At 43.7% G+C, this 15,984-nt stretch overlaps 1 protein-coding gene across 1 annotated transcript in view; it reads right to left on the bottom strand.

Moving 5' to 3' along the window:
- Positions 1-2,208: 2,208 nt before the first annotated feature.
- mtus2b (microtubule associated tumor suppressor candidate 2b) overlaps positions 2,209-15,984 on the bottom strand; it is a gene marked incomplete at both ends in the record, with an annotated part of 65,963 nt that continues 52,187 nt past the window's right edge. The window contains 7 exons of the mRNA XM_084310448.1: positions 2,209-2,416; positions 4,586-4,683; positions 8,897-9,016; positions 10,233-10,331; positions 11,525-11,598; positions 12,446-12,551; positions 14,749-14,963. Of these exons, the coding sequence (XP_084166574.1) occupies positions 2,209-2,416; positions 4,586-4,683; positions 8,897-9,016; positions 10,233-10,331; positions 11,525-11,598; positions 12,446-12,551; positions 14,749-14,963 (920 nt within the window). The remainder of the gene's footprint in view (positions 2,417-4,585; positions 4,684-8,896; positions 9,017-10,232; positions 10,332-11,524; positions 11,599-12,445; positions 12,552-14,748; positions 14,964-15,984) is intronic.

Raw genomic sequence — 15,984 nt, 5'->3', positions numbered from 1 at the left:
ATGATGGCTGGCCACAAATGCTCCTTTAAATACTTTCAAAACCCAAACAATATCTCATAGGTACTGTAAACGTATAGTATGTATAAGGTTAAAATGTACAATACAGAAGAATACTGTAAATAAAAGGTTATGGCAGTCGCTTCCCTTTGATGAATAATGAGTCTCCACAGGACCTGAGATTATTCTCTCATATGAGAAATGAGGTAACATTTTGTAAAATGTCATTGATTTCATGGTCGTCGTTCTTATTTCCATATCAATCCTAATTTAGCACATTTCTCTCAATAGGAATATTCATAAAAGTCAAATTATGGAGGTACACATGTAACAGGAAAGATTGAAAGCCACAATGGTGTTTTTTCCCCACCCCTCAGCATTTGCTTAAGAGGTTGTCTGTGGAGGATTTCAACCCCACATATGATGCGTACAAAACAGACAACAAGCTACGCAAATGACAGCAACAGACGGCAACGACTTCACACAGCTGCGAGAGAGATGCTAAGGTACACTTAAAGAAGTCATAACATGAAGAGAAAAAAGACAAAAGTCACAATAAGTAATACTGTAAGGGTACTGTACAAGTACAACGTTCTTACAGAACTTAAAATCTGTCGGTTTTACAACCTGGGAGTTGTCGGTTATCAAGTCTCTGAAATTATTCAAAAGTCCGGGACAATACTATCTCATTACAGCCTCAATGGCTGGTTATGCCAGGTAGACAGATATGATCCTGACCTTTTTGTTTAGAAATGTAAAAGTAACCGGTGTAGAGTTACAGCACAATGAAACCGTTAAGTTATCATTACCGTCGGTGAGGGGCAGTTCGTTGAGAACTGAGAACTGAGAGGTGAATGTAGACCAGAAGGTGCTGAGAATCTCATTTGAAGCATTTTGTCGTTTGAAAGTACGAACTTGATCCCTAATGCAACACTTATATGTCAAGAGAGTAGGATTCAGATGGCGTTCAGTTTTGGAGGCACTGTGCCCAAGTAACAAAGGAGACTGGACTTGGTTGTTGTTGTCTATCCATAATACAGTATAATAGCTACAGTACATAGTAAACTGTATTGATCAATCATGTAATTCTCAGTGGCCTAACTTAACTTGAATAGATCCTAGTCTCTTTAGTTAGATACATATACCGGTAAGAGGTAACGGGGGTCAAGAGGCTGCAACTCGTTGACAGTTTGTCCATTTTACTCCATATCGTCCCCCAAGACAATGTTCTCAGGGAGCAGTAGCCGCGTTGCTATAACTGGAAGACGGTACATGCTTTACATTGAGCAAGAAATTATAATAATAAATAATTTAGATACATGTACAGCTATAAATAAACACTATATAACATAATAATACAGTAACATTATACTGGCAGTTCGTTGGATTTCTAAGTTGTTGTAGAACCATACAGATCAGTCCAGGTGAGATCGCTAGCTTCGACAGCTTGAAGAGAAATGAAGATGGGATCCGGTTAGGAGGCCCAGTAGTTATCAGTCTCGTACAAATATGTCCACGGGAGACGGGACTGTAAACATGCCCCCGGAGAAGAATTCCAAGTTTACACTTGAATTAAGAAGCTGCTGTAGGTAGTTTAGTTTATGCATGATGTCTAGTATTGCCCGTGTCTTTCACGAGACACTGCTGGTAGGAGGAAATGGAGAGCAAAGGCGCTTCTCGTGTGTTCATTGTTGCATTTTTCTGACGTTTGCTATGCGTCTCATGTATATATATCCAGCATCTAGAGACCGCGCGGTGAGAAGCTGCGAGATGTGGACGGAGGCGAATGCGTGAAAATGAGGCACCGTGACAAGGATCCTCCTTCTCGCCATCTGCTGCAGTCTCTCTCTCTCTCTCTCTCTCTCTCTCTCTCTCTCTCGTCTTGCTTGCTTTGCAGGGTGTTCATGTAGAATGAGAAAGGATTAGAGAGGATCCCGACAGACTTCAGATCCAGACGAAAATTGAGACGAAAAGAGATCCGCATTTGGAAATGTGTACCACGTGAGTGAGGGGCACCGTAGTAGAGAGCAGAGTAGGCTAGTTTGTGTTTAATCATCTTCCTAGTGAACGCCGTTACAGGGACGTTCACCATGGAGATGGGGCTTCGTATGGCTTGACGGTTAATACCCTATTACATCAGGTCAAACGGGTAAAGCTGCATTAAAGGACAAATTCAATAGGACAAGGACAAAAGTGTTCATTGATGGGAGTTCATTGGTGGTAGGAGTGCGGGCGCGCTGGGGAGCTGGGTCCAGGGGAGGCGCGGTGGATGGGGGAGGAGCTGGGGGACATGCGGGGGCTCAGCTCCCCCGTCTGGAGGCGCCACAGCAGCTCCTCGTTGTTCCGGCTCAGGCGCTTCTTCTCGTTGCTCTCCTTCTCCACGTTCACCTGGAGGTTGGCGTTCTCCTCCGACAGTTGCCTGGGCGAAGAGGGAGGCGGTCAGGTATGATTCTACGTTATCAGTAGCTCAAAGTTAGGCACATTTAGAATATTAGGGTACCTTATTAGGGTACCTTCTGTATACTGCACCTGTGTATACTATACTGTACACTTTACTTACTCATTGTATATATTGAGATTCTAAGTGTTATTGACCATATTTATTGTAACATAATATAACTGATAGGGCATACAGACCCTCATCTGCACCTTTGATTACACTGCCTACTTGCTCATATGCTTATATTCAGAGTTAATTATATTGTTTACACTGCTTATCTTTACTGTGTATGTATTGCCTATATTTATGTCTACTACTATTACCATGCCCATACCTGACCCCCCCCCCCCCCCCCCCCCCCTCCCTCCATGCTGCTATGGGCCTAAATGCCCCCATGGGGATCAATAAAGGAATATCTTATCTTATATCTTATATATCGTATTATACTACTGTAGAAATGTTAAAGGCATGCTATACTGACAAAAAAGTCATGTATCCAGAATATTAACAGCTTTTTAGCAGCTTTCTGCACTAAACATGATATCGTTTTAATTGTCAAGTGCACTTCTCCTGACCTACTCAACTCAACTGAAGGTCAACAGGTGCTCCATGCACCTGCAGACACCTGACTGAGTGCAGTAATCAACCTAGTTTTAAATGTAAAAATAACATTTGACTACTCAACATTATAATAAATGTTTCTCTGGTAGTGTGATGCTATACCTGTTTTATTTTATGTTAACACTTTCAGTGCCACGCCTCTTACTCATCATTGGCCCCTCATGCCACCTATTAACCCCATGTAAACGGTCACCTTGTTTGTAGAGCTGTAACCATATTCTATATTATAGCTATAGATACAGTACTATAGTCATTTGACACTGGGTTTCTTCCGGTTAAGATGCAAAAAAGAAAAAAATTTTCCATCCATACGTTCTCGTGTTATACCGTGGTGAATATAAGTATGGTTTTAGGGCGGTCTATCGTAATCCATGAAATGCTGAGTAATAGCCATACACGTCGACTACATTGTGGACTCTAGCGTTCCTCGCCTGAACCCGCTATTGTTCCGGATTCAAGTCCACATTATCGGTATTATGTTCCATCATGAATGCATGAAAGGGGGGGGGGGGGGGGGGGGGGGGGTCGTTTCTGATTATTCGATTGTTGATGTCAAATCGCTCTTACCTTTGGCCGAAAGTAATCCAAAAAGAATATTCCAATTTCTTGATCGCCATCTGGTAGATCCAATCCCCATTTGCTCAACGTTATAAACGGCCATAACATACGGATCAAGCATAATTGACGGGCTTCGATGTAACCGGCTGAACTGTGTGCTTCGCAGAGAACAAGAAATGAAATATGAGACCTGGGGTCATTCCACAGCTGAGGATACAATGTTAGAAATGTAGCTTGATACCGCCGCCTGGTAGGACTGCACCTTCGGATTTCCCACTATGCATTTTTCAGCCATTCAAATCGGAAAAAAGGAAAAACGACCCAGAAACGAGAATCTTCGTTTATGGCACTGAACCGTGTTAACAGCTCAGTGATATCATTCCCATAGCTGTGTTTACAACACCATGAGATGACAGTGTTGTAAACTGACTTGAGATTTCAGTTTTGGACTGTGGTGATGTAATTTATAGATACGCTGCTGCTTTCACTCTTAAACCACTTGACTGGTCACTCTGCCCTCAGATTGATTACTGGTGACAGGTATGACACTCACCATTGTCTCCTGAGGCACAATAAACATTTTGTTTATTTACAAAGCCCTTACTGGTAAGCTACCACCTTACATCACAATGTTGGTGGATTGGAATTTATTGGACCCTACTGTATCTGACTTGCTCAAATGACTTGGCTTGTGTTTAAGGTCCCTCAAGCTTGTTCTGATCTTGGAAAGTCTGCCTTCACCATTAATGCACCTGACTCTTTGTTTTTATCTAGTTGTGTTACTACTTTTTATGTGTCAATGATTACTCATCATCATTGTAAATGAGGGCAACCTCAATGGTCTACAAGGTCTAAATAAATGTTTGATGATGATGATGATGATGATGATGATGATGATGATGATGATGATGATGATGATGATGATGATGATGAGATGGAGTTTAGAAGATAGCTTTGAACAGAACAGACCTGGAGACGGCGAGGTTATTGTCGATTCGAGCCTTAAGGTCCTCGTTCTGCTGCTGTAAGATCTGCACTCTCTCCTCCAGGTAGACATTCTTTTCGGCCTGCTCAAAAACACATGGAGAACAGCGCAACACATTAAATTCTTCATATGATTTATCAGCAACAATAAGTATATTATGGACTACAAATAATGTCATTAAAATATAGAATATGGTGTAAACCTTTAAAAAGAATTTAAATACTGGATTACTGTAGATATTATGTTTAAAGGTGCTATAGATAACTATTTCTTTTAATGATAAACAAATTAATCAATATGTTAATTCTGCACCTTTCTAAAAGCTCTGTAGATGTTTTTTTTTTTTTTTTTTATGTTTAAAAGATACATTTGATTTTTTTTCCACAATCAATATTCATAATACATTTTTGAAGAGTTTGATCTAAGGATGGAAAATAAGCTTCTTGGAATTTTCTTAACCCATCATATGTGAGGGCTGGGTAGGAACTGCATGCTTCCCAACGAGGGGGCGTGCCGAACATTCAGCTCACGCACCTGAGAGTGGTTGGCATTCAGCTTGTCGGGACACTACAAGAACTGCCGACTGCCTTCCACTCATTGCCAGGTCGTTCCATTGCTACCATCTACCGCCGCGTCTCTGGGGTGAGACGTCGTGCCATCTACAGCCCTACTCTCTCTCTACATGGGCCTCGTTCCTGGTGTGAGACATAGTCATCGCTCTCTATGCTTCCACGGGAGGATTCCTATGTTCTCACTCCTTTTTCGTGGGTCCTGTTTGCTGAGTTGTCCGTTGGCAGTGTTCTGTGGTGTGAGGCATCGTCATCGCTCTCTATGCTTCCACAGGAGGATGCCTATGTTCTCACTCCTTTTTTCATGGACCCCTGTTTGCTGCGTTGCAAGTGTTCTGGTGAGTCTGAACAGGACCAGACTCAGAACTTTCATTTCATTCATGGACTCTAGAGGATTCACCAGTGTATTTTTGTTCTCCCTTAAAGGGACAGTGCCGCTTTTTATTTGTGAATAAATGATGCCCTTGTTTTAGCTAACTCTCATACCTGTCTTGTGTTGTGCTATTGGGGTCACATACAAACCGTAACATCATAATTCTGAATATAGATCTGTTTTATTCTTTGTTTACTGCATAACCAAAGTAAACAAACATATTACAGCCGCAAAATACAGCAAATACAATTAACACTTTAATCGCCGGGAACGCCGTAACTCGTCTTTGCTCGCCATGCTCATTCTGCCGAAGACGCCGTAACTCGTCTTTGATATCAATATTTCAAAAATCTGTGATCGAAATCATATTTCTCCTCCGGAGACATGAGATGTACTGGTGAGCTCCACTCAACTGTCTAACGGTTCAAGAGCGCCATCTGGTGGCCGATCGGCAGACGTGACGCGCCAAACAGGAAGTGCTCATCCATATTTCGTCTGGGCACTCGCGATCGTTAGCCGGACTCCATCTCAACACACTGGATAATCAATCGCTCGCCCTAACTCAATAAACAACGTTATTTGGACGTATATAGTATTATACAACCTGGAAATGGTTCATCTATATCAACATCCCATAAACGAAAACTGTCTACTCCAAGCTGATCGTCCAACGGCGCGAGGAAGATATGGTAAGATCCAGCGTTATTTTCTAACGTGTTCCATATAAACTGCTCTGATGACCATATGACCCACACTAGAGGAATGATATAACGTTGCCCACGGAATTATAAACGACCCCCCGCCCATCCGGTCAATATCAGATGATGCGTAGTAACTTCTAGAAGTACCTCCAGTTGAAATTTTTCATCTGGCACCGATCGCTACCAAACTGTATTTGATCATCAATATAATGCATTTGGGGCTATAAATCAAGTTCTGGAGAAAGCTGCAGAAAACGATAAAAACATACTTATACTTTAGACCATATTTTAGTATGAATATGTGAATGAAAAAGTATAACGTTGCTACACCCTGAACAATGGATATAGGACATTGAATGGGCCATAATAATGTCAATTAGAATTTAAAAAGGTATAGCCCTGCAAAGAAGGGGAACTTCTCCATATACAAATAGAGCTGGCTAGGGATGGTAAATTATGAATTTAACCATGGCGATCAAAGTGTTAAGAACTCACAAACTTACAGTAGGGACAATATTTGGTCAATATTGAGATCATGATTATTTAACACAACTCATTATTTAATTATTTACGTCAACTCATCAGTGGCGGCTCTGCCACTAGGGGCGCACGGGCGCCGCCCCACCTGCTGTTAAATCAGAGAAGAAGAAAATAAAACTTTTTAGTTTTTTGTTTTATAGCCCTATAAATAATATAAACATGTTTAAAATGAATAATATTTACTCATTTTAAGTATGTTTGTATTTCCAATGCACAATATAACGTTATTATCTAAAATAAAAAACACTCGTTTTCCTGAGCAGGAAGTGACTCACGTTTTTTAAATTTTTTCGTATTTCTCGGCCCGGGCTAGACGCGATAGCGCTCTGAGTGCGCATCACAGTTTGATCGCTGTATCCGTCACAGCCAATCAGTGCATAACGCGTTGTGCGTTGAAATATGACTATTATGTTGGAATCCGGGCGCGATTTGAAGCGGTCTAGCCAGTAGCGTCAAGAATTTCTGTAGCCGCATTTCGCGGAGACGCTCTCTAATTGGCCGACGCCAGTATTTTTTTCCATAGCAGAATTTCACAGAGATGATCTCTGATTGGCCGAATACAATTTCTAATGTTCCAATTCTAGCTTATTCCTAGGTTGGTCCGTTGGTGGTAGAGAGAGATAGTTGTGTTGTTGTGAGATGCAGGCAGCTGTTTGTCTTAGAGCGTGCCGTGACTGCAAGTTCTTTAGACTGTTAAGCTTAGGCACTCTTTCAAAGTTGGTTAAGGTTAGAGTTTGTCTTAGAGCATGGCGATAGAACGCCAGGTAGTTTGCAGTCTGTTCGAGCGGAAATGGACAAAGGAATGAAGTACTTGTGTTGTGTGGTGCTGCTAACTGCTAACAAGCTAACACTTGGCTAACAAGCTATATGGCGGATGCAGTCTGGACACAGTGGACAGTGGTCTGGAATACATCAACAGTGGATTATACACTACTTTATCAAGGCAAGCCCTCCTGCCCTGGACGTGTCAACTAAACAGTGAGTCTCTCTCTCTCTCTCTCTCTCTCTCTCGCTTTTGGATTGAAAATACGTGGATTATGGCTTGTTCAATATCGTCTATGTTTGAATGAATGAATGAATGAGAACTTTATTAACAGATTGCAGAATGGGTACAATACAGTACGGCTCAATACACACAATTGTTAAGGGGATGCAGACCAGAGAAAGACGTTTGTCTTGTTTACATCAGGGTCCCAGATTTTCAATTCATATCGATAGTTTAATAGCTAGCCTTGGCTCGTTTAACAATATGCAAAATATGTGTACAGCCCTGTACTCATACTGAAGTTATTCTTGGTATATAATAGGTCTGATTGTGTAACGAATCGATTCCACGTCGCGCTGTGTGTGAGAGAGAGAAGGAGAGAGGGAGAGATCTGCGTGTGTTTGGAGACGGAGCGAGTTTTGTTTCTAACTTTTCTATTTATATATTGTGTTTCAAGTTGTGAATTAGACTATACTTTATTTGACTGGTTGTGTGTTGTTGTAGTAACAGCTGAGTGACTCGTTCATAAGAGCCGATTCATTGCCGTGAGCGTGAGTCGAATCGCTCACGTCTTGCCATGAGTCGGTTGCGTGGTACTGTACATGTTTGCAAAATGTTTGGTATAGTGCCCCTAGTGGTGAAGCATCCACGAGCCGCTACTGCAACTCATTGACTTTGGAAACATGCATTTATTGAACAAAAACTTAAAGATTTATTTTTAACTGTTTATTTACTTGAACTTTAAATATAATAATAATATATAAAAAATATATAATAAAATATAATTCAACTGAAAAACAAAAACATGACCTGGCTCAAAAACATGACCTTGCTAAAAGTTGATTATCTTGTTTGTCATAATCTTTGGAAGCCAAAATCGTAATTGAAAATAAAATTTTATTAATTTCCCAGCCCTAATTGACCTGTTGTCTAGTGTTAGTCCTTGTATCAAGAGCTCAGTCAGTCAACTAGAGAATGAAAACATATTGTATATCCCTTATTTTATATTTGGTGGTGGGGTAACCCATTTGTTTACCTTTGGCTGATTGGGTCTTTGATAACTTTGACTTTTTAATACACACAAAAATGTCTGGTTTGAAATAAGGAAGCTGTCATTCTGAGCTTACCATTATCTCCAGGTCTGAGATCTTCACCTCCTGCTGGTGGATCTGCTGGTTCTTCATCTCCAGCACATCCTTCAGACTCTTCAAGTCCTCCTCGATGTGTTGGTACGGAGCCAGAGCGTCCTGTTGGAGGAAACCACCATCAAAGACAAACGTCTTTCTCTGGTCTGCATCCCCTTAACAATTGTGTGTATTGAGCCGTACTGTATTGTACCCATTCTGCAATCTGTTAATAAAGTTTTCAATCAATTCAATCAATCAACCTTTTCACTACCACACTATAGCAGGTTAACCCTTTCACTACCACACGATAACGAGTTAACCCTTTCACTACCACACGATAGAAGGTTAATCCTTTCACTACCACACTAGAAGGTTAACACTTTCACTACCACACTATAGAAGGTTAACCCGTTCACTACCACACTATATAAGGTTAACCCTTTCATTACCAAAAAACTGCTCAAAACCCACCTCTTCAACTTGGCCTTTAACCTCTAATTTCTCACTTTATATGTATATGTTGTGTCTGTCCACTATGTTTGTTACTTTGTTATCCCCCCCCCCCCCCCCCCTATGTAAAGCGACCTTGGGTCTTTTGACAGGCGCTATATAAAATTAAGTTATTATTATTATTACCACACTATACAAGGTTAACCCTTTCACTACCACACCATAGAAGGTTAACCCTTTCACTACCACACTATATAAGGTTAACTCTTTCACCACCACACTATAGAAGGTTAACCCTTTCACTACCATGCTACAGTGGGCTAACATGTAGGCTCTTGAATGTTATTATACTAGAACTCAGCTGCTAGGGTTCTCACCCGCACCAAGTCCTGGCACCACATCACCCCCACCCTCATCCACCTCCACTGGCTTCCAGTCAAGTCCCACATCAACTTTAAGATCCTCCTCATCACCTACAAATCCCTTCACTCCCTTTCCCCCTGGTACCTAGCTGACCTCCTCCATCCCTACATCCAACCCCGGAGACTGCGGTCCTCTGACTCCGGTCTCCTCTCCATCCCCACCACCAACCTGCACACTGTCGGTCCCAGAGCCTTCTCTGTTGCTGCACCCACCCTCTGGAACTCCCTCCCTCCAAACATCCGCAACGCTACATCCCTGGGACTCATTCACATCTCACCTCAAATCTCACCTCTTCACCAAATGTACCATTGACTCTGCCTGACCTCCCTCTTTTTACCTAATTGTTCCTCTGATCTCCTTCCCCTTAGTTTGCCCCCCTCCTCTGTTAAGTGCCTTGGGTCTCCTGAACGGCGCTATATAAATGTAAGAAATGATTATTATTATTATTATTATTATACAGTACCAATATCTGTTCATCAGTGCTGCGGCGTAGAGCTTCCTCAAAGCGCTTAGCGCGGTCTCGTAGGCCACGGTTCTGAAACGTCAGCGTGTCCACCTGGTCCTAATCAAGAAAAATAAACACAGAAAAAAGTGTCACCCACTCAGTCAGTGATTAAAGTGTCACCCACTCATTCAGTGCTTAAAGTGTCACCCACTCATTCAGTGATTAAAGTGTCACCCACTCATTCAGTGATTAAAAAATCACTTGGATGAGGACTGTGTAGCATCAACCATGTAGCTACAATTACAATTGGAATAAGCACGTAAATCATTTAGTGGTTGGGTCTTCGTTCCGAATTATGGTACATTTTTCATTCAACCTTTATGCAAACTCTAGGGACACTGAGGTTTCCCCTCATGGACAGTGATGTCAAGTATATACGGTTAAAGAGATGATATAACACAAAGATAAAAACAAGATAGAAACATGTACTTACAACACAATACAAACAAGATAAAATATCTAATTACAACACAATAAAAACAAGATATGTAATTACAACACAATAAAAACAAGATAAAATAAGACAAAAAGAAGAAACAAGAAAATCTGGTGAAAAACGATTACAAAATGAAGTACAATGATTAGTGATGAAAGCTTTGAAATGTCCAAATGTTGGAAGAATATCAATCTTTAACGTGCATTGAAGGGCATCCCAAGGGTATGGAGCACTAAAGGAGAAGGCAGTCTTTCTGAGATTAGAAGATTGGGGAACATTAAAGGAACACGCCAACATTTTGGGAAATTAGCTTACTGTCTTCTCCGGAGAGAGAGACAAGAAGATAGATACCAGTAGATACCTCTCTGTGCGTTCAGTAGAAAGCTATCTAGCTGCATGTTAGCCTAGCTTAGCACAATGAATGGAAGCAGACATGTACGGGTAGCCTAGGCATTGTCCAACTAACACCTCTTCCAAAGGCTACCCGTACATGTCCGCTTCCATTCATTGTGCTAAGCTAGGCTAACATGCAGCCAGATCGCTTTCTACTGAACGCACAGAGAGGAAACTGGTATCTATCTTCTTGTCTCTCTCTGGAGAAGACGGTAAGCTAATTTCCCAAAATGTTGGCGTGTTCTTTTAAGCACAAAGCCATTAGTAATTACTCATTTGAGCGAGTTTGATAGTATCCAAAGATAAAGTTCCAATCCAACATCATTGTAATAGTAATGTAAAGCTTACTTAGTGCCTCTAAAGAATAAAGATGTGCATACAGAGCAACACAGTACACGGGGGCAACAGGGGAACGGTCTACCTGCAGTGACAGTCTGAGCTTCTCAAAGTCCTCTTCAAGAGACTTCCTCTGTTGTTCGTGAGCCATCTTCAGGTCTGACACAAAAGACGACATAAAGTAAGTTCCTTTTCATGTCCCTTAGCCTGGTACTAGGCTACATGTTAGCATTTCTACTGGACCTATTTTGATGTTTTTGGGACACACAAGACAAATTTATGGATAAGCTTAAAGGGGATTTTAATAAGTCGCATAATGTTCTTTCTGTGCCACAGGACAGTTCAGTCATTTGTGAACCTGCACCGCTCTCTCTCCGAAAGCTAGAAATCAGAGAGAGAGAGAGTGAGAGAGAGAGAGAGAGAGAGAGAGAGAGAGAGAGAGAGAGAGAGAGAGAGAGAGAGAGAGAGAGAGAGAGAGAGAGAAGAGAGAGAGAGAGAGAGAGAGAGAACCCTCCAATCGGTGATGTGACTGGGATGCAACACCTGCTCAATAGACAATGAATGGGTCTCTGACTTTATGAGGCCATACGATGTTTGTGTGAGCTTTTGTGAGGTTTTAATTCTAGCATTGCTAGACGGTCTGGACCAGAATATAAACCTCATTTGGGTGTAAGAGCTCACACAAACATGTTATGGCCTCATAATGTCAGAGCCGCATTCATTGTCTATATGGAGCAGACCCAGATTTGACATCCCTCATTTGGAGGGTTCAAAGAGAGTTCTCGCTCTGAGTTATCGCTTTAAGAGTAAATTATAACGAGTTCATAACAGTGTCTCTTAGGTCTAATGACTTGCTGTACCTGAAAGAATGTACCTTGAAAAGTTAAGTTTAAAAATCCCTTCTCAAATAGTTAAATTGCATCAAAATAGATCAATCCTTTGGCATAATGTTGTGGATGCCCACAGTATAATAGTGTGAGCGTGTGTATAGTATGACATGCTTTACTTTTCACAGTCCTAGCGTGCTCCTCCTGCAGGGTTGCCAGGGTGTCGTTGTGAGCGGTCTCCATCTCCAAGAGAGATGCCTCATGGCTCTCACTCATCTCCTCAATCTGGGACAAGATGATGACCGTTACACTGTTATAGTAACACTAATCCAGTATAGCGAACTTGCCACACACAGAGATACTGTACATACACTCACACACACACACCCACACACAAGCACAGACACTAGGGCTTGTCAAAACCAATATCATGATAATCAGGATTTTTTGATCAGCTCACGTGTGTGCAATCGCAGGTTATGTAATCCAGTTGAGGTTCATCTCATTGAACTGCGCGGTAATGTAATGTAACGTAATGTGGCTTGGGAGGTAGAGCAGTCGTCTGGTAATCCGGAGGTTCCCGGTTCGATTCCCGCTCCTCCCGGGCAGCGTGTCGAAGTGCATGTCCTTGAGCAAGACACTTAACCCCTAATTGCTCCTGATGAGCAGGTTGGCAACCTTGCATGGTTGCCCCCAATAAAACCAATACTGCAATTTTCAAATGCGATTCTACAAAATATTTCTGTTAGAATTTAGTGAGACATTTTTGTTAACATGTGCTTGCTATTATCAATTACGTGTTTATTACAATATCTCAATATCATGATTGATTTCTTCCTGATCCCATTGAAAGACGATAAATTACCATATTGAATTATATCTCAGCCCTAACATACCCACACCCACACCCGCACCCACCCCTACACCCGCACCCACACCTACACCCCCACCCACACCTACACCCACACCCACACCCACACCCACACCTACACCCCCACCCACACCTACACCCACACCCACACCCACACCTACACCCACACCCCCACCCACACCTACACCCCCACCCACACCTACACCCACACCCACACCCACACCTACACTCACACCCCCACCCACACCTACACCCACACCTACACCTACACCTACACCCACACCTACACCCCCACCTGCACCCACACCCGCACCTACACCCACACCTACACCCACACCTACACCCACACCCACACCTGCACCCACACCTACACCCACACCTGCACCCATACCTACACCCACACCTGCACCTACACCCACACCCACACCTGCACCCACACCTACACCTACACCCGCACCCACACCTACACCTTCACCCACACCCCCACCCACACCTATACCTACACCTACACCCACACCCACACCTACACCTATACCTACACCTTCACCCACACCCCCACCCACACCTATACCTACACCTACACCCACACCTACACCCACACCTACACCCACACCCACACCTACACCCACACCCACACCTGCACCCACACCTACACCTACACCTGCACCCACACCTGCACCCACACCTGCACCCACACCCACACCTGCACCCACACCTACACCCACACCTACACCCACACCTACACCCACACCCACACCTACACCTACACCCACACCCACACCTACACCCACACCTGCACCCACACCTGCACCCACACCTGCACCCACACCCACACCTGCACCCACACCTGCACCCACACCTACACCTGCACCCACACCTACACCTGCACCCACACCTACACCCGCACCCACACCTGCACACACCTACACCCGCACCTGCACCCACACCTGCACCCACACCTACACCCACACCTACACCCACCCCTACCCCTACACCTGCACCCACACCTGCACCTACACCCGCACCTACACCCACACCTGCACCCACACCTACACCCACACCTACACCCCCACCTGCACCCACACCTACACCCACACCTGCACCCACACCTACACCCCCACCCGCACCCACCCCCACACCTACACCCCCACCTGCACCTGCACCCACACCTACACCCACACCTGCACCCACCCCCACACCTACACCCACACCTACACCCCCACCCCCACCTGCACCCGCACCCACCCCCACACCTACACCCACACCTACACCTACACCCACACCTACACCCACACCTGCACCCACCCCCACACCTGCACCCACCACCACACCCACACCTGCACCCACCCCCACACCTACACCCACACCTACACCCACACCTACACTCACACCCACACCTACACCCACACCTACACCCACACCTGCACCCACCCCCACACCTGCACCCACACCCACACCTGCACCCACCCCCACACCTGCACCCACACCTACACCCACACCTACACCTACACCCACCCCCACACCTACACCTACACCCACCCCCACACCTACACCCACACCCACACCTACACCCACACCCGCACCCACACCCGCACCCACACACCCACAGACCTGCTCTTGCTGCTGGATGTGTAGCTCCACCAGCTCAGCACGTTGTTGGTCCTGCAGGCGCTGGGTCTCTGCTGTGTGTTGGTCCCTCAGCCGCTCCTCCAGCGACCCAAGCTCTCTGCGCTGCTGCGCCCGCAAACCCTCCAGCTCCCTCTCAAAACGCTGTTCCAGCTCCTCCTTGTCCTGCCGCAGATGCTCCCAGCGTGCCACGCTGAAAGCTGGAGCACAAGGAGGGTTGGTTTGCGTAACAAGATCCAAGTCCGTTTCATGGAATTATGAGGCACTGGGGTTGTTTATGTAGCAGGGTTTGGGAAACGCTTTTGTACTTTAGATTTTAGAAAAAAGACAACTCCCACAAGCTGTCTTCTTACTTGCGATCACTTTGTTGTATTAATAGGCCGTAGACCTTAAACCTGATGTTTTACCTCACAAAGATCTAAAGACCGAAACGTTGTGTTTGATAAGACAATGAAGTTACTGCAAGTAAGAAGACAACATGCAGGACCTCTCTCTTTTCTACAGCCTACACATTGGACATTTTCTCCTACGCACCTGTCGAAAGAACACTTGTGTGTGCAGGAGCTTTTACAGTCAAAAATTGATTTACGATCGATCTACTACAAGCAACAACAGGCAGCAATATAGGGCTGTGTCTCTTAAACGTTGCACTAGAGCAGGGGTTCCCAAACTTTTCAGGCCAGGGCCCAGAAAATAAGGCGTCAGAGAGCCGCGGCCCAATGCACATCGTCAGGCTTTTTTTTTTAATTTTTTTTTGCCAGGCGACCGATTTTTTAAGCCAAATATCACTTCAATCCTATTAAGTTCAAGTTAGTTATTCATTTATATGTGCTATTTATGAGAGGGCTAACTTGTTGCAAAATAATAATGATAATAATAATAGCCTCATTAAAATACTATTGTTGCTTCGGTTGTTTTCAGCGTTTTATGTGCATAATCTGTTATTTAGTTTGAAATGTTCGTTGAAATAAGTAGATTTTTCGTTTTTGTTTATTTATTAAGTTAATATAAAACCATATAGTCACATTTTAGAATACAATAGAATAGAATTTTAGAATACAACTAGAAACACTGTCCTGGCCTGCTTCTAAGTTCAGTGACCTGACAAAAAAATAAAAATAAAAAAAATAAAAAATAAAAGATTTTTATTTTTATTTTATTTTTTAATTATCTCGCGGCCCACCCGTGGCTGCTCGCGGCCCACCTTTGGGTCGCGACCCC

Source organism: Notolepis coatsorum (genome assembly GCF_963971535.1).
Source record: "Notolepis coatsorum genome assembly, chromosome: 1".
In the NCBI taxonomy this organism is placed as follows: Eukaryota; Metazoa; Chordata; class Actinopteri; order Aulopiformes; family Paralepididae; genus Notolepis; species Notolepis coatsorum.
The sequence above is the reverse complement of the archived record's forward strand: the minus strand, read 5'-3'. Positions and strand labels throughout refer to the sequence as shown.